This window comes from Dipodomys ordii, unplaced genomic scaffold (assembly GCF_000151885.1).
Source record: "Dipodomys ordii isolate 6190 unplaced genomic scaffold, Dord_2.0 Scaffold103, whole genome shotgun sequence".
Taxonomy (NCBI): domain Eukaryota; kingdom Metazoa; phylum Chordata; class Mammalia; order Rodentia; family Heteromyidae; genus Dipodomys; species Dipodomys ordii.
This window is the reverse complement of record NW_012267319.1, coordinates 61283-80095: the sequence shown is the minus strand read 5'-3', so window position 1 is coordinate 80095 and position 18813 is coordinate 61283. Positions and strand designations below refer to the sequence as shown.

General features: G+C 46.8%; 1 protein-coding gene across 2 annotated transcripts in view; it reads right to left on the bottom strand.

Annotated features, from left to right (window-relative positions):
* Ets2 (v-ets avian erythroblastosis virus E26 oncogene homolog 2) overlaps positions 1 to 18813 on the bottom strand; it is a 37289-nt gene that overhangs the window by 1753 nt on the left and 16723 nt on the right. The window contains exon 10 of one of the 2 annotated variants that reach the window (XR_001175486.1): positions 16845 to 18346. Coding sequence is in view for 1 of the 2 variants with exons in the window: in XM_013027392.1 (XP_012882846.1) it covers positions 18131 to 18346 (216 nt within the window). In the remaining variant the exon portion in view is untranslated. Of the gene's footprint in view, positions 1 to 16304; positions 18347 to 18813 lie in introns of those variants that run through there. The other variant, XM_013027392.1, reaches the window with a different exon arrangement.

Here is an 18813-nt window from a genome sequence, read left to right as displayed (position 1 = left end):
CTCACCCTGTGTGTGTGAACTGGGGACAGAATTAGGGCAGGGCTGGCTTTGGGAAACCATTTGGCCTGCTTAAAGGAATTTGGAATAAGCTTCCTGTAGGAAGAATGGTAAAGTTAGTCCTGGGAGTTTATAAAATTATGAAACCATTTACACAGTAGAAGAGGATACTTTTCCTTGGTGAGAGATGAGGAGGATGCAGGGTTGTGTAGCAAACAATAGTGAAACAATGAAGAACTACATACAAAAGAACACACTTAGAACTCCACATATCGCACAGGAAAGGCAACTCAAAATGAATCACAGACCTAAATGTAAGAGCTAAATAGGTAAAAAGCAAACAAACAGTCAATAAGTACATAAAAAACACATTAAAAATCATTAGTATTTCCAGAAATGCAATTCAGAACCACCCTGTGACATAGTTCACAGCCACTAGGGTAGCTGATTGGGGAAGAGGAAGGAAAAAAGACAAAATCCATACATTTTGTAAGGATCTAGACAAACTTGAACACTTATTCACCGATGGAGGGAATTTAAAATAATACAGCTGCTTTGGAAAACAATTTGGCAATTCTTCAAAACACAATCGTAAAGTTACCATACAATCTAGCACTTCCGTGCTGAGAGTATTGAAAACACATGTCCACACAAAACTTCATACAGACATGTTTATAACAGCATTATTCGTAATAGCCAGTGAAGTAAATACGCATGCATTGATGAGTGGATAAACCAAAGTGGGCTATCACTCACTATGAAAGAGAATGGAACTGCTCAGGAGGCTGAGATCTGAGGATCACAGTTTGAAGCCAGCCCAGGCAAGAAATTCCTTGTGAGACTCTTATCTCCAATTGACCACCACAAAACTGGAAGTGGCACTGTGGCTCAAAGTGGTAGAGCACTAGCCTCAAACACAAGAGATCAGAGACAGTGCCCAGGCTCTGAGTTCAAGACCCCCATGACTGATGAGAGAGGGAGGGAGGGAGAGAGGGAGGGAGGGAGAGAGTGTGTAGTTATGGTGTATATTGAGCATGATGGATCTTGAAAATGACAGGGCAAGCAGAAGGAGGCAATCACAAACACTGCTTACTATAGGATTCCATTTATGGTCGCAGATCCATGATAGGCAAATCCATCATCACAGAAAACAGGTCAGTCTTGTGGGAGCTTAGAGGAGAGATACCTACACCTACCTCTGATACTTATAATGCCAGTCCTAAGGCTTGAGCTCAGGGCCTGGGCGCTGTTCCTGAGCTTTTGTGCTCAAGGCTAGCATTCTACCACTTGAGCCACACCTCCACTTGTGGCTTTTTTTGTGGTTAATTAAAGATAAAAGTCGTATGAACTTTCCTGTCCAGGCTGGCTTTGATCCATGACCCTCTAATCCCAGCCTCCTGAGTAGCTAGGATTACAGGCCAATTTTTCTTTTGGAATGCTAAAAACATCCTAAAATGGGAGAGATAAGCTTATGTGACTCTGAATACATAGAAAACCCCCACTGAACTGTGCATTTCAAAAAGATGGATTTTGTGGTATATGAATTATATCTCCATAAAGTGCTCTTTTAAAAAGTAATGTATGAAATCATTAGAATTTTACATAAGCATTGCTTAGTTAACACAGATTTTTCTGTGATATTCTCTTTGAATAGACTCCTAGCTTATTAAGTCAAATACTGATGTTCCAAACTAAAGGCAAAAGCTTAAAAACCAGCCACATAGGCATTGGTCTAGCCTCAAGGTGCTTAGCTGCCCTCCAAAACAAAGCCTGTATGCTGTAGAGGAAGCTGGTCCCTAACTAGACCCAGAAACACACCACTTACGGTGTCAAGCCAAAACCTACAAGATACACAAAAGGTGCCCGATAACTAGGAGAGAAGCAAATTGGAAATGACAAGTTGTAAAATTCATGAGCAGGAACATCACAGTAGATACTATCACTGTGTTTAAATATTTCAAAGAAAACAGAAACATAATGACGATAGAAATAAAACAAATCTGAAATAACTAACTGGAACTTAAGGTCATGCAAATGCTGAAACTGGTATAAAAAACAGAGGAAGGAACAATCATAGGTTAGATACTTTGCAAGTAAATGGTAGAAAAGTAGATATGGCAGTAGAGGATGCGGGGCAGGGCTCAGGTGGTAAAGCACAGGAATTATTGTCATCTGAAGTGAGAGAGAGGACGAAATATGGACTGAAGTTTAGAGATTTGTAAAAAAAAATCCCATCCTAAGAAATTCTAGAAAAAATTAACAAATTATCTATGTTTCCAAGTTTGATAAAATATTATCATCAAAAAACAACAATCTAACACAGGACACACACACACACAATGGTGAAACATGATGATAAAATGGTTCAAAACAACATCAAAGTCTTGAAAGCGGAGAGGAAATGAGTACATGGGAAGATAGTAGGAATGACTGCAGACTTCTGATGAGAAACTATGAACCCTAGAAGACAAAGAAATGAGGTTTAAAGTTTGATGGCAGATAGATGGATGAATAGAGACTGATAAATAGAATCTATCTATCTATAGTTACATAGATCATGCTAACCAATATTGTATATTCATAGGGAATAATCTTTTGAAAATAGAAATAAAATCTTTTTCAAACACAAGCTGCAGAATTCATTTTCATGGGACCTACTCTATAATAAACTTAAGTCACGTCAGCACAGAAATAAGAAGCCTGTCACCACATGGAACTTGAGTCTGTAGACAAAAATAAAGTGCTGGAATGATAAATATATGGAAAAATGTGATGCCTGTACCTCATCAGAAACTTCTTTAAGCAGCATTTGAGTATTTAAGTCAAAAAATATCTAGACGTTAAACTTGTGTGAGAAAACACACAGCCATGGTGGCTCATCTCTAATTCCACCTGGTCAAGAGCCAGAGATCTGGAGATAGTGGTTCAAGGCCAACATGAGCCTAAGCATTTGCAAGATTCATCTCAACCAATGGCTGAGTGCAGTTGTACGCCTGCCATCCCAGCTAGGGGGGCAGCACAGTGGCTCCATGCAGTGGTACATTCGTGGACGCACAAGCAGGAATATCACAGCGCAGGTCAGGCATAGTGTAAGACCCTAGCTCACATGTCACCAAGACAAAAAGAGACGGGAAGTGTGATTCAAGTCGCAGACCACCCATATAACAACCACAACCCCATGTTCTATAAGAAAAACCAAATAGAAGAGAAGGAGGACAGCAGTAACACGGCAGGGAGCAGGCAGACACAGAAGCAGAGTGTTCTGAGAGTTGTACACTACTCACAAAGTGACCATGTGAATTCTACTTGGGCTATGTTAAATAGAAGTTGAATGTTGTAAAGCTTATAAGCACCACTTTAAGAATAATACAACAAAAGGAGATAGCTTATCACCTACTGGTGAATAAAATAAACCAGTAAAAAATATAAATAACCCCCCCAAAATCCAAAAAGTTAGAATTGAGCTAAAAAAAAGAACTGAAGGAAGGTTGTGTCAAACAGAAAAACAAAACAAGAGGGTAGATATCTAAACAATTTTAAAATTACCTTAAATAGTTGGACCAAGAGGATTCGAGCCAGTGATCAGTGTAAACACTTCCATTGTTTCCCCCATCTTTCCCCATCTTTATTCCTGTCACCCCTTCCCCCCATCATTCTCCCTCAGATTGTACTTTTAAATGCAGGCATACTTGCAACAGATTCTCATGTAGTTGTTATGCACTGACTAACAGTGTGTAAGACTGCAAGAAAGAACTGCCTGTGATCTGCACAAAACCTACCTCAAATTGACAACAAAGGTAGACAAAGTTAAAGTCTGGAAATAGATACATGATGCAAACAGTAATGAGTGGAATCAGGACCAGCTGTAATTCCAGGCCAACTAAGTTTCAGAAAATGATACTATTAATAAAAATGAAGATAGGCATTTCATGACAGAGAGCCAATTCATCACAGAGACATAACAGTCCCAATTCTCCCCCTCAAGTTTTCTCTCTCTTACACACACACACACACACACACACACACACACACACACACACACTGATAGACTCCAGTGAAATATAGGCAAATCAAAGTTGAAAATGTGTGCAATCCTTTCCTCATGATTGTAGAACACGTACAGAAAGTGAGAATACAGAAGACTTGAGCGATGCTGGATGCTGTTTACCAACTTGACTAATGCCTGTAAACTTATCTCCCAGCACCAGAAGAATGCCCACTATTTCAAGTGCACCGAGAGACCGCATGCAGGGCCTGAGGACAAGCCTCAACAACTCCAAGAGGGTTGAAGTCGGGCAAGGCCACAATAGAATTTAATAAGTCAACAACAGAAGAAGCTGGAAAATCCCCAAATATTTGAGAATTAGACAACATACTTCTAAAATAACCCATGGGTCAAAGAAGTCCCAAGCAAGAAGGATTAAAAATATTTTGAATGGGGCTGGGAAGAGGGCCCAGTGGTAGAGCGCTTGCCTTGCATGCATGAGGCCCTGGGTTCGATTCCTCAGCACCCCATAAGCAAAAAAAAAAAAAAAAAGCCGGAAATGGTGCTGTGGCTCAAGTGGTAGAGCACTCGCCTTGAGCTGAAGAGTTGAGGGACAGTGCCCAGGCCTAGAGTTCAGGCCCCATGACCGGACCCAAAAAAAAATATTTTGAATGAACTAAAAGCAAAAATAGATAACATTAAAATGTGCAGGATAAGAAAAAAACCCTAAATTTCTACCTTAAGAGGCTAGAACAGAAAGACAAATCTCAAAATAATAGGAAATAAAAGTAGACATTAATAAATTTAAAAAAAAAACTAAAAACCAAATAACTCTTTGGATGAGAGTCAGCAAGATGATAGTCAGTAGATAGATGAATGCTTAACTAGACCTGCTTGAAAAGAAGGAGACAAAAGCCAAATGAAGCAGACCCCAGAGACTCAAAGACACAACAAGGAAGTGTTCTGACCAATTTTATTTCAATTATTTCAGTACCTCAAATGCAATACATTCTTTGGTATAATGCTACTGTTGACATTCGAAACGTCTTTGTTCTTAGAAGATAATGGTGAAAAAAAATTAAGAAGTGTGACTCAGATTCACATAGTTCAGGTTCAGAGTGGGGGAAATTGTTGAACCTAAGTAGCGCACACGAGTGTTTCGAGAGGTCTTTCTTTGCCTCTCCTGTCCCCAGTTGACCCCTTGTTGTAAAACCTGTGCATCCTTGGATCTGACCAGACGCCTGATGGAAAATGTTCAAGGCAAAAACCGTACCTGTCCTGACATGCGTGGGCTTCTTGTCATGGCTTTTCTTGAACAATATAGGAATGGTTTACAGAATGTTTACATTGTATTAGATAGTGCAAGTGATCCAAAAATGATTGAAAATATACCGGAGGAGGGTTGGACTCAATTGTGCAACCCTGTAATCCTACTGCCTCCGGAGGTAGAGGTTGGATTGCAAATTGAGGCCCAGCCCAGGAAAAACATAAGACCCTATCCAAAAAACAAGCTGAGAAGGGGCTCGGTTGGGGGGTGAGGGAAAGAGGGGAGGTAGGTCAAGTTGCACAGTATATGCTAACAAGCATGGGGCCCTGAGTCCACTCCCAATACTGCCAAGCAAAAGCAACATAAACAGTAAAACATGCAGGATGACATGCTTAGTGTTTTATACTATGGCTTTGACATTTGACAGGGAGGGGCTTGAGCACCTTGGGACTTGGGTCCCCATGCGATGTCTTCCATGATTAGGGGAATTTGTGAGGCTGGGGTACTGGTCAGCGGAAGGCCATCACTCTGGGAAGGACAGGGTTCCGACCTTTTTCTCTCAGGGCAGGACTGAGATCTTCCTTCTGTCAGGACGAGGCTTCCTGGCGATGCTGGGGGCGTGGGAGCTCCCGCGGGACAAGGATGTGGGCAGGGAGGAAGGACCTGGGGTGTCAGCCACCCTTCACCAGCAGCAAGGACCGACAGAAACGACTGGAGAAGTTCATTTACTCATTCAGCTACTCAGAAAGAGCTGAAAGAAATGCCCGGGGCAGTCAATCAATGCCGTGCTCAGTAAACAGAGCCCTGACCTGTTTAATTCTTCCCAGAGGTTGGAAAAGAGCTTGACTCACACTGGCACGCAACTGTGGCCTAATTGGATACTAATTACTCAGAAGAGCTCTGTTTACCCAAACTTCCCATAAACCCTAAAAATGAGAGCATGCATAAAAATGCAAGGGGCTGGTAGGAAAATGACATGAATAGCTGTATCAGAGTCCTTTTTCCAGAAATAATATTGCTAATTGCACAAGAATAAACACTCAAGAGTTGATAAATCCCACGATTGGAGGATGACTTACGTACATCTCCAAGGAGCTGTATGTTGGAAATATTTGGAAATGTGGACAGCTACTCAGCCATCGGGAGCCAAGGAAACAAGGATGATTTCCTGTGTGTTGACAAATCTCTTTGTGAAGAGACCATCTATAAAGGAAACAAAGTACTGTGTGCTTGCAGGGATCAGTACAGTGTCAGGAAAGAGGTCCTGGGGGTGGAGCTTCTGGCCATTTCACAGCTCTGAGCCTGGGCCTCTTTGCGGCCACACCCATTCATCCACGTGTGGTCTGTGGCTGCCCCACCACAGCAGATAGGAGAGTTGAGACCAGACCACTGGCTGGTGATGGCAGGGACTTTACTCTGAGGCCTTTTAGAAGATAGTCTATGTGTTCCTGCGCTAGAAGACCTGGAGGACTGACAAACACATAGAAATCGTCCCACCTTCATTAGCTAACATGCAAATGAGGCCCATTACACAGCCTTTGGAATGGCCAAGACTGAAGACTTGACAACAGCAAGTGTAGGCAAAGAAGGGGAACTGTGGAGCCCTCAGGCACCCACGGCTCAAGTGTAAACTGGCTCCACTTTGGAACAAGACTTGGCTAAGTCTGTTATAGCAATCCACCCCACACCCAAGGCCCATCAATTCCCCCGGAGCCAATCAGAAAGAGACAGGCGTGGGTGTGGTTCTGACAGCTGTATTCGTCACAACTCAAACCCAGCACCATCAAGAAGCCTGCACTGGAGGAAGGAATTCAATAAGGTGTGATATTTGCACCCCGTGGCAGGACACACTGCGATTTAACACGTGGGCCTTTCCTACGCACCCTGCATGATTCCATTCACGACACTACGTTCCACGAGGCTTCAAGTCAAACATCAAATCCCTGTGGGTGGAAAGGATTGCTGTAGGCAGTGAAGAACACAGCTCCTTTTTAATCTTTTTTTAAATCTATATAAAAAGTCTGTCGGTCCTTTTGAGCTTTAACATTTTGTGGCAGTGAATACTAGAGAGCCACATTTAACAGGAAGTCAGACTGTGATACTATTTAACTTTTGTGGTAAAATGGATCTTTTTTTTTTTTTTTTTGTCCCTTGAACTCAAGGCCCGGGTGCTGACCCAAACGCTTTTGCCCAAGGCTAGTGCTCTACCACTTTGAGATTGCTCTACTTCCAGTTTTCTGGTGGTTCCTTGGAGATAAGACTCTTACAGACTTTTCCTGACTGGCTTTGAACTGGGATTCTCAGATCTCAGCCTCCTGCATAGCTCAGATTACAGGCGTGAGCCACGAGTGCCCAGCTCACTGAAATGGATTCAAATCTCAGTGTTTAAGCATCTCTTGGGGAAAGCTCTGTGGAAAAACTCACACGTGCGGTTTGGGGAGCAGAGGGCACACCGAGCAGTAGCTTCTCATTCCCAGCCGCCCCGCAGGTCTGCGGAGACTCTCCATGCCCCACTCTAGCCTGTGAGGCATTCCTGGAGTTCATCAGTCAGCAGAGGGAAGGGGACAAAAGGTTGAAACACAAACCAGTGTGGACTTGGCTGTCTTGCCAGCAGGCTTCGGCCCAGCGAGCATTTGCAGGGTGGTGTGACAGGTACTGACAGACATGCCATGCGGGGCTGTGGGGTGCAGAAGGCTCCATGGTCAGCGGGCACGGGGGTTGGGGGGAGGGCGTGGCTGCTTTCCTGCTGGGAAGGGAAGCCACTCCATCCAGCAGGGCCCTGGAGCTTTCTTCGCTGGTTTGATCCGATGGGCTAGGCAGCACTGGACCAAGCTCCGACCCAAGACAGACTTTGCTCACAGGGAGATGTGGTATAAATGATGTCAATGAGATTCTGTCAGTTCAACATGGCAGGAACTCAGATAAGACTGGCCCGGGGAATTTATAATAAGGCTTGGAACAGTTGGATCCAGGTGGGGGCGGGGGGGAGGGGTGTCAGGGCGGGGGGCATCAGGATTCTGTAACTCTTAGCTTTCCTGCTTTTTCTGCAGTGACTCAGTTCTCACACAAGATCTCTAAAGGGGATAGGGTGGTCTTGAGCGTCCAGACCCCAAGATTTTTCTTTCTTTCTGATTTTAGAAACAGCGGCAGAACACTGCACCCTGTTGCAGGCCATCTCAAGTAGAGGAGGGAAGTTATCAGAATGTTCCAGAAGGAGGAGGAGATGTAGAGTGGCCCCAACGCCAGGCTGTGTATCACCGGAAGTTTGAGACTAGCTCCCAGACAGGGCTATGAAGCGATGTGTAGCATCGTAGCATTCAGGAAAATGCATTTGGTCCTTGTGATCAGCAGATGTTTGAGAAGGAATACACTTGAGAGAGAGACAGAGAGAGACAGAGAGAGAGACAGAGAGAGAAAGGTTTGAAAGACCTTCCGCACAGACAGCTGCCGACTCAGAGAACAAAATGTTTCCTAAATCGCAGTAACGATGGCAGGTCCCTCCGGTTCCCGGCCTGCTGGCTTTGGGTGAACGCTGTCTGCCACCTCACTGTGGATGTGGCATTTGAAGAAATGGTCTGCCCACAGGTTTTCTTTGTGAGACAGGCGTTCCTCTGAACTTAGTGTTCAGATAAATAAAGGGCTGGGGGGGTGGGGAATTACCTGCTCTGAACAGTCTGTCATTTAACGCCTGCTTGTTAGGAGCACTGCAGGAAGGAAGCTTAGTGGTAGAATTTTCCTGTGGTATCTAGAACTCACCACATGGTTTTCAACAGAGAGCAAGATGCACATGTTTTCAGTCACCTAAACCCTGAGACCCTAGGCCTGGCATTCCTGTAGAACCCAGGGGTGTGACTCCTCAGGCAGAAACAGACCCTTAGAAACTGCTTTTGCTAGAGTACTGGCTCACATCTGTCATCCTAGCTACTCAGGAAGCTGAGATCTGAGGATCATGGTTTGAAGCCAGCCCAGGCAGGAAAGTCCAGGAGACTTTTTTGTTTCCAATAACCAGCAAAAACACTGCAAGTACAGCTGGAGCAATAAAGCATTGGAACATCTCCTAGAGGTCTTGAGTTCAAGCCCTAGGATGGGCACCAAAAAAAAAAAGTAGGGATTCACTTTTAGGTGTCCTACAAATTAAATCATTAAAAAGAGGAGAAGAGCTTGCGTCTGCATTTTGGATCTGTCTCTGCTCTGAGCTGTTCTCCCTGCAGCCACTTTGTAGTCAGCTTTGGAATGGGGAAGGAGGGAACTAACTGATGGAGGCCTTCTTCACACTGAGAGCTAAACTCAGCTCCCAGGACAGTTGGACCTGGGGGTGGGCAGAGCTCCCTTCCCCTCCAAGACCAAACCTCTGGGGCTCAGGCTAGCCGAAGAGCTTCCCTGGGAACCAGAGACCAGAGATCGCTTCCCTCAGGGGATGATAAACAGCTTCCTGGACCTGGGGCTGAGATAGTGCTGGCCAAGCCCAGCGGTGACTCTGGAGGTTTAATGCACACCTTCACCTCCAACCTCGAATCCCTCCCCTCCCCCCCTCTAGATCTACAGCTCTATTTACACCTAAAACCCTGGCCCAGGATTGAGCTGCCCATGTTGCTAATCTCCTTGGCCATGCTCCTGGGTAAATTCCTTCCCTCTGCCCTTTGCCACTACAGGCCTCTTTATCTGATGTGTTGGGGTGACACCAGACATTAGAACCCCTAGATTTAAGTTTGAGTGTTCAAAGTTTAGTTTTCTGTTCTTTGTTGTTGTTTTAATTGCTAGTACCAAGGCTTAAACTCTGGGCCTCATGTTTACTTTCTTGATCAAAGCTGGTGCTCTACCCTTTGAGCCAAGCCTCCAGTCCAGTGTTTTACTGTTCAGTTGGACATGGAGTCTCTCAGACTTTTCTACCCAGACTGGCTTCTAATTGACATCCTCCAGTTCTCAGCCTCCTGAGTTGCTGGATTACAGCTCCAGTTTCGAGTCCAAGAATAAACTTGGATAGGGAAAAAATACATTTTTACTTTTACTGACTTCTAAATGATCTGAAGCAGTTGTTGTTGTTGCTTTTCAATGGAAGTGGGCTGGCTGGAGGTTCTGTTAGATGGTTTTGAGTGGGGGCACAGGATTGGGCTCCTGCTCGCAGTGGGTGTGGGGGGCTGACTCCATCCCCTACCCCTGCAGTGACACCTTTGTGGGGTTTGAGTCACACTTTCCTGTCCATTAGCCATGGTATGTGTTTTGAACATCCGAGGACCTTGGGTGTCTTCAGACATGTCTATTCCGATCCATTATTCAAAACTGGAGCTGGAGGGATCTCCAGAGCACAGGGCGCATTAACCTTTAGAGGCACTAGTCAGGAACAGGAGCTGCTTGGGACAAGGCTCTGAGACTGCCAGTGACAGTTTGGAAACATACGCACTAGAGATGAAGGTTCAGAGTATTTCCCATGGAAACTGCAGGAAGGAAATCCTAGAGTGTTTACACTGAGCTTGCCTTGGTGGTGATCCCAGGGGGGACGTGGGGTGAGAGGCCTGTGGATGGCCTCCAGAGGACCGCTTGCATCCTGGTCGTTGGGCCAACAGTGGGGAAAGAGCCAGTGAGTGGAAGGAGCCAGGGGGAAGCGGTAGGGGTCAGGGGGGAGGGGCAGTGGGAGCTTGGAGTCGTAGTCTGAGCAAATACTCCATAACAGTCTTGGGCTGATCACTTCTTTTCTTTTCTTCCATTTCCTAGTCTCTTCTCCATAATTAAATTTGCATATCTCAGAATTTTATCTCAGAACTTTAAAAAAAATCAGATCCATTGTCATTTGCACTTGAGGTGGGTTTTTTGTTTTGTTTTGTTTTGTTTTTTGTTCTGGTGAGGACTGACCTGGGCGTTGTCCCTGAGCTTTCTTGCTCAAGGCTAGAGCTCTGTCACTTGAGCAGCCACAGCTCCACTTCCAGCTGTGTGTGTGTGTGTGTGTGTGTGTGTGTGTGTGTGTGTGTGTGTGCGCGCATGGTTAATTGGAGAAAAGCGTAGCCTGGATTTTCTTGCCCAGGCTGGCTTTTTCCTGCCCAGGCTGGCTTTGAACTGCAGTCTTCAGATCTCAGCCTCCTGGAGTAGCTAGGGTTACAGGTGTGAGCCACTAGTGCCCAGGTAAGATGTTGATTACTCCAGATATGGAAGAGTGGAGGAGGTGTGCCAAGCCCCTGACCATCTTGAAAGCCACAGGGGGTGAGGGGTGGACAGTGGCCCCACGGGCATTGCAAACCTGCCATGAGGCCAGTGCTGGCTCTAGACCACTGCCCCCACCAGGCAAAGCCCCGTCTGGCCTGCAGGCCTGGTGGACCAGAGGCCACGGAGAGGTCTGAGCTGGCCCCTCCAGTTTCACTCTTGGGGTCCTCCTACCAGATAGACACCTCTTAGGGGTGACATGGAGCTGACTGTGGACTTGGATATGGTGGCTCATTCTGCAATGATTAATGACATGCTTGCTGCGGGACATTTTCCCAGCAGATGGCTTTTCATTTACTGTGTCTCTCCCTCCCACTGCACACTTGTCCCCGCAGGGCCCCTGGGCCTCAGCAGTCCCGGCCTGTGACCTCATGCGTGGTGTGGCAATCCTGGCCAAGCTCGGCCTGGGGACAGGCCAGTAACTCCACACCAGAATGCAGGCCGCGTCAGTTCCAGGCCTAGAGATGTCATCACACCAGTCATGACCAAACACGGCCTTTCCCCTAATGTGATTTCACGCAGGGCTCCATGCCCGGCCCCACCCAGCGCTTACAACACAATTAATTACCCCACTGTGGTTCCCCCACGGCTTCCTTCAGCTGGCCCAGCCCTTCTCTCTCATTCTTGCAGAAAAGGCAGATTCACATCTGGCCCAGATTACAGGATTCTAGCATCTGTTCAAACCCAATGAGCAGAGCAGAGGAGGTCTGCTGAGCCCTCGTGGGTAATTAAAATTCAGCCCAAGGGCTCGTGGGCTTGGCGTTTGGGGAGGAGGGACTGGGAGCTTCAGGGAGCCCCTGCGTAGCTCTCTGAACTGAATGTTTGCAGCTGGTAGAACAGAATCCCACAGGCTGAAATGGATTCTCACCCTTCTGGGATGTTCAGTGTCAAGCCTGGGCTGGCCTCTGTGTGTGTGTGTGTGTGTGTGTGTGTGTGTGTATTTCATGGTGTGTGTGTGTGTGTGTGTGTGTGTGTGTGTATGTATTTCATGGTGTGTGTGGGGGGGGGTGCTTCTCACTGTGTTGTCACAGAACAGACCATGCAGGACACAAAGAAAACTCTGGATACCAATTCATGACCACAGTTGAGAGACAGCGCCGGGCTGCCTCCAGAGGTCAGCAGCCGACACACCATGCCCTGAAAGGGAGCTGACGCGGCTAGCTGACCCCCCTCTGGCCTCAGAGCCCACCTCCCTCTTTTAATGCCCGATGTCCAGCTGCTCACACATCTGGCAGCTCTCCAGGCTTGTTTCAAAAAGTACTGGGGTTGTGGTTCAAGTAGTAGAGTGCTTGCTCAGTGACCTGAATTCAAACTCAATACTGAAAAAAAGAAAGATGGAAGGGAGAGAGAGGGAGAGGAGGAGGGAAGGAAGGAAGGAAAGAAGGAAGGGAAGGAGGGAGGAAGGGAGGAAGGAGGAAGGAAGAGAGGGAGAAAAGGGAGGGAAGGAAGGAGGGAAGAAGGAAGGAAACAAGGAAGGAGGAAGGGTGGAAGGAAGGAGGAAGGATGGGAAGGAGGGAAGAAGGAAGGAAGGAGGAAGGAAGGAAGGAGGAAGGGAAGGAGGGAAAGAGAAAGGGAGGGAAGGAAGGAGTGAGGGAAGGAGGGAGGGGAGAAGGAAGGAAGCAAGGGAGGTAGGGAGGGAAGAAGGAAGCAAGCAAGGAAGGGAAAGAGGGAGGAAGGGAGGAAGGAAGGGAGGGAGGGAGGGAAGAAAGGAAGGAGAAAGAGAGGGAAAGAGGGAGGGAGGGAAGGAGGGAGGGAAAGAGGGAGGGAGGGAAGGAGGGAGGAAAGGAGGGAGGGAGGAAGGGAAGGAAGCTGGACACACTGTCAGGGACAGCCAGGACACAGTGTTAGCCCAGAGCAGCATCTGGTTACCTCTTCCCCTCTCAATTTGTGAAGGAAAAGGACTTCTCTAAAGGATTCATTTCCCCTCTTTTTTGGGGGGGGAAGAGTAATTTTTAAAAATTGTGATAATGATTGACATGAATTTCAAGTACAGGATGCCTCCGTTGGTGACACCCTTAGAAACTAGAATTCCTTATTGTGAAAATGATTGATAATTTCCTGGAGGCGATGGAAATTGATACTTTACAATTGCATGGTAAAAAACAATCAATTTTTTTGTGTATCTTCAGATAATACTTGAGAGTTTTCAAAGGCACAGAATGTAGTGTTTGTTTAACGATTCATTTCAATTCTCCCCACCCCCGCCCCCTTTTCAGGAGATTGAAATCAGGGCCTCAAGCTTCCTGGCAGGTTCTCCATCACTTGAGCCATGCCTCCAGCCCCTTTTTGTATTGACTGTTTTCGAGGTAGGGTCTCATTTTTTCCCTGGGACTGCCTGGGCTGTGATATGAGACACTCTTGGGTCACAGTTTATTTTTTGTTATTCTGTTGGTATTTCTTGAACTCAGGGTCAGGGCATTGTCCCTGAGTTTCTCTGCTTAAGACTAGCATTGTACCATTTGGGCCACATATCCAGTGTTGGCTATTTTGCTGGTTAACTGGAGATAAAGAGTCTCACGGATTTTTCCTGCCTGGGCTGGCTTCAAACTTGGATCCTCAGATATCAGTTTCCTGAGCAGTAGGATTACAGGTGTGTGTGCCACTGGCACCTGGCAACAGGTAATTTTCACAATAACACTGTACTCATCTTTTTCTGTGTCTAACATGGACATGCAAAGGCCAGTGCAAAGCTGGGACTGTCCCTTTGTCACCAGTCAAGATGAAACCAGCCTCAGCATTCTTCACCCCATGCACTTGCTGGGGAGTGGGGGAGGAAAAGAAGAGGATGCAATACCAGCTCTATGCAAGATGTATTCAATGGAGCATAAAGCCAACTTTGCTGTGGAGCATCTGTCCTTCCTATTTTCCCTTCTCATAAAACACAAAGTCTGCTGCTTCCTGGAGTATGCTGACTGTACAAGGAAGGAAATGTGTATTACCAGCTAAACTAACCACCATGCTCACAAACAGAGAAAAGTATGTCCATTTCCCAAGAATAAATGCAGCAAGCACTCCAAAGAAAACAAATCTAAGGAGACATTTGTTGCTGATAATCTTTGAATACTTGAGGAAAGAAATGTGAAAAGTATCACTGTGAACTTGACAGTTCCCCATACTCTTCTGCTGAGATTAGTGTTAACAGCTCTAAGCATTGGTATCTGTTGAAATGTGTCAACATTTTGAAGTAGTGACCAACAAGTGGTTACAAAATCCATGCATGGACAAAAGATCTAAAGGCCCCAGCCATCGGAACTCACTGTCATCACAGGTCTGTTCAGGATTTTATAATCCAGTTTTTTTTTTTTTTTTTTGGTCAGTCATGGGGCTTGAACTCTGGGCCTGGGCATTGTCCCTGAGCTCTTCAGCTTGAGGCTAGCGCTTTAGCACCTGAGCCACAACACCATTTCTGGTTTTCTGTTGGCTAATTGGAGATAAGTCTCATGGAGTTTCCTGCCTGAGCTGCCTTTGAATTGTGATACTCAGATCTCAGCCTCCTGAGTAGCTAGGATCACAGGTGTGAGCCACCAGGGGCCCGTTGCTACATGTTAAGCTTTTGTGTCACATGAGAACATCTGCAATGGTCAATAAATATACCTTGTTTCCAACTCTGTCCTTAGGTCAGATTTTCCTCACATACTAAACCAAAATGTCAGAAGTGTGGAAACCAAACACTCAAGAAATTTGAAAAGTATAAAAGGGGCTGGGAAGGTGGCTCAGTGGTAGAGTGCTTGCTTTGTATGCATGGGTTCAATTCCTCAATACCACATAAACAGAAAAAGAAAAGAGCTGAGGCTCAAGTGGTAGAGCACTAGCCTTGAGCTAAGAGCTGATATCACCCAGGCCCAGAGTTCAGGCCCCATGACCAACATACACACAGTATAAAAGAACTCCTTAGTGGAGAGGTAGAGATCAGGAGGATTGAAATCCAAGGCGTTTCCAGGCCCCCATCTCAACTAATGGCTGGGTATGAAGGTGTGCACGTGCCATCCAAGCTTCGAGACCAACAGGATAATGGGTAAACGATCCAGGATAAGACCTCACCTCAGTATTAACCTTAGAACCACAACTGGAGCGTCAAGTGGTAGAGCAGCTGCCTAGCAAGTCTAAAGCTCTGAACCCAGTGATGCTCAAGAGTTCTCATTTTGAAATGAAAACTTCAATTTTGCATGGATAGATACATCCATGGTAAGCACCAGGGGGCTTGTTAGGGTCCTCCCAGACCTGAGGAGTGGGACGTTTTGCAGGCTGCTATATGTGCCCTAGGACCTTCTCTCCTCCCTTCCCTGGCCTGTTCCCTCACCGATGTCAGAATGCTGGTACGAGGACCTGGACAGCCATGGGGTCAAAGTCCAAAGGCATGAGCCCCTCGGGTGTAGCACAAACATCCCAGATCTTCTCAGCGAGACTGTGTCCAGTCTGTTCTGCTAGCATCCTTTCTGAAAGGCCCATCTCCAACCAAGGAGCCCTGCCTGGCGGTTCCTCGGAAGGGCTGAGCTGAGCACCCTCAGCCCTGTGGTTTCTGGGTTAACTTGTAGCCGCAGCCAACTCTGCAGACTGGGCTCTGGTCACCTGGGGCCAGAGGTAGGGAACGGGGTCTGAGGCTGGCATTCTCGTGCCCTTCAAGTCAGGAGTGGAGACTGGAGACATGACCACCACAAGCCGTTGACATAAAACAAGCACTTTATTATTTCAGCAAGAAAGGCCGAATTATAAAATCTGCACACTTTATAGTCACTCATTACCACGCCAAAGTCTCCTTCACACTTTGGTTTTTGTAACTGTATGCAACCACAGAACACTGCCATCTCTACTGGTAAAAACCAGCCTGGAGTTGGCAATTCCATGAGGCTTTCCCTATGGATTTCTTTCGGTGGCCGCACTTGAAGGTAACACGTTATACTTCGTGTAGTCTCATCTTGGGTCTGTAGGCCAAGTCATCCCAGGATTGCCTTTGGGGGGGGGGGTCCCAGTGTACCCTGCACCCACATGGTATTCTCAACACAGGTGAGACTTCACAAATGTCAACCACTGGTCCACGGCCATCTTGCTAGTAACATCAAAGCCTGCCTTCAAAGGCCACGTGAATGATGGTTTCTAAAACATTTGCAGAGATTCTGAAGCCTGGAAGAGACTTCACCTGAATCGGGGCCTTCTCTCTCCATTATGTTCTCTGTGCTTCTGGTTGCCACTTCCAAGAGATCCAGAGAAGGAGAAAAAGCCCAAACCATTTTGCTCAGAAGACAGAGGCCAAGTGGAGGTGGAAGAGCTGAGGTCAGGTAAGTTCGGGTGAGTTCACATGAGTTTGTTCAAGCTTCAATGTAGACTCTGCTCACCCCCACCTCACCAGCTCAGTACAATATGTATATATATATATATATACACACACACACACACACACACATATATATTGGTTTCTGTATCTTTTACACTGAGCTGAGATAAAAATAAAGCTTTCGTACAAATTACGTTTGTTGTTGTTGTTTTTTTTTTTCCAGTGAATTACTTTTGCAGTAAAAATAGCTGCTACACAGATCCCTCCTGATCTCTGAAGAGGAGTCGCCTGTTTCCAAAAATAGTTTTCTTATTTTAATCACACAGAAGACCTCAGGGCAGGGGGAAGGAAATGGCAAGCCAGGAAAAGGAGACGGTGAGCTGCCGGGAAATGGTGACACCAAAAAATAAAATACATCTGTGTATAAACGGGTTTAAAGGCATGCACGGAAGTGGAAAACATAGGCCATTTGTCAAGAAAAATACTGCTGTACAGCTTTTACTTTACAGTGAGGGGGGTGCTGAGGTCAGGCACACCCTCCATAATATTAAGTTTCTTATATATATAAAAAAAAATCTCCCAATGTACAAAGGCCTTGCTGGGTGAGAGCCAAGGCAGAGCAAAACAAGCACAACAACAACAACAAAAACAACCAGGAATTAATGGTTACCCCTCAGAGCTCATTCCTGCAAGAGAATCACATGAGGTAATACACACTTTCTGATTCTCCCCATTGACCAATGGCTGATTACCTCTTGGTAAAATTTGCCTGCTGTTAAAAAAAACAAACTGTTTTTTAATCCTACTGGATGCCTGCATTCTTATTTCAAATACAGTTTATACATAATTACTTAAATTACAATATACAGTTTCTGTTAAATAGAACTGGTAGAAGATTCTGATTAAGGAAGGTAAGATTACAATCCTATGTACAAATGCACTTCTGAAATGACGCCATCGTCTGTCCTGTCCCGCCCCCCCTCCCCCTCCCCCTCCCCCTCCACAGAGAAGGCTTTCACATTTGCTATTCCTGTTTTCAAAAGGGACAACATTTAAAAAATAACATTTTTTTAAATGGTTGTGAGTCCACACGCTCCCCACCTGCAGGACCTCTAGTTCCAGAACTGTCCCTGCGCCCAGCCACCTGGCCAAGGGAATCCTCCAGCATCTCCTACCCCGCCACCCTGTTGAACGGCGGCACTGCCCGTCTGCAGAGCGGGCGTCGGAGAAGCCAAGGCTGTCAGTCCGCTCTGCCCCCAGGAGACGGCCTCGTGGAAAAGCAAGGCCACTGCTTCTTGGCCACATCCCTGGACAGACAGATGCCAAGGTCCTGGGAACACAGGTCAGGATGGGCAGAGGGGTCTCCCGCTCAGCCCCCCGGGGCCCCGGGCTGGCTCAGGGCGGAGCCCAGGCCTCAGTCCTCGGTGTCGGGCTGGACGCCCAGGATGGCATGCAGTTCCTCAGGTGTGAACCCCAGCAAGTTCTGGAGATCGCATACGAAGCGGTACACGTACCGCTTCCCCGACGTCTTATGAATGATGTTTTTGTCGTAATAGTAGCGCAGGCCCCGGCTCAGCTTCTCGTAGTTCATCTTGGGTTTGTTTTTCCTCTTTCCCCACCGACGGGCCACCTTGGGGGACACGGGTGGGAGAGGGTTCAAGCTCATCCGGCTAGGAAACAGTAAGCCTCTAATGGACCTCCTCTAGGTCCCGGCCTCCAGTTTGATCTCTAGGGACCTGCTGGTGTCACTCCTGCACGCACAGCTGCTGGGAGGATCTGAGCCTCATGACATGCTTAGTCTCCAGGGGACCGGGGCGGGGAGAGGGGATGGGGCGGGGAGGGGAGGGGGAGACCATGCCTGGGCCCAGGGCTGCTCCGATGCTGCTTGGCATGAGGCAGACATCTCCCAGGGCCCAGTGGTCTCTTAGCTTCCCGCCCTCCCGGCCACAGGCTACTGCACGGTTGCATGCCCCCCACGTGTCTGATCTGAAACACTGGGTGACAGATGGCCGGAAGAGGCGTCCAGTTTGCTGCCTCTGCCTTCTGATCGTACCACAGCAAGGCAGGAGAGTCCCACATGGCCCCCACCCAGAGCCA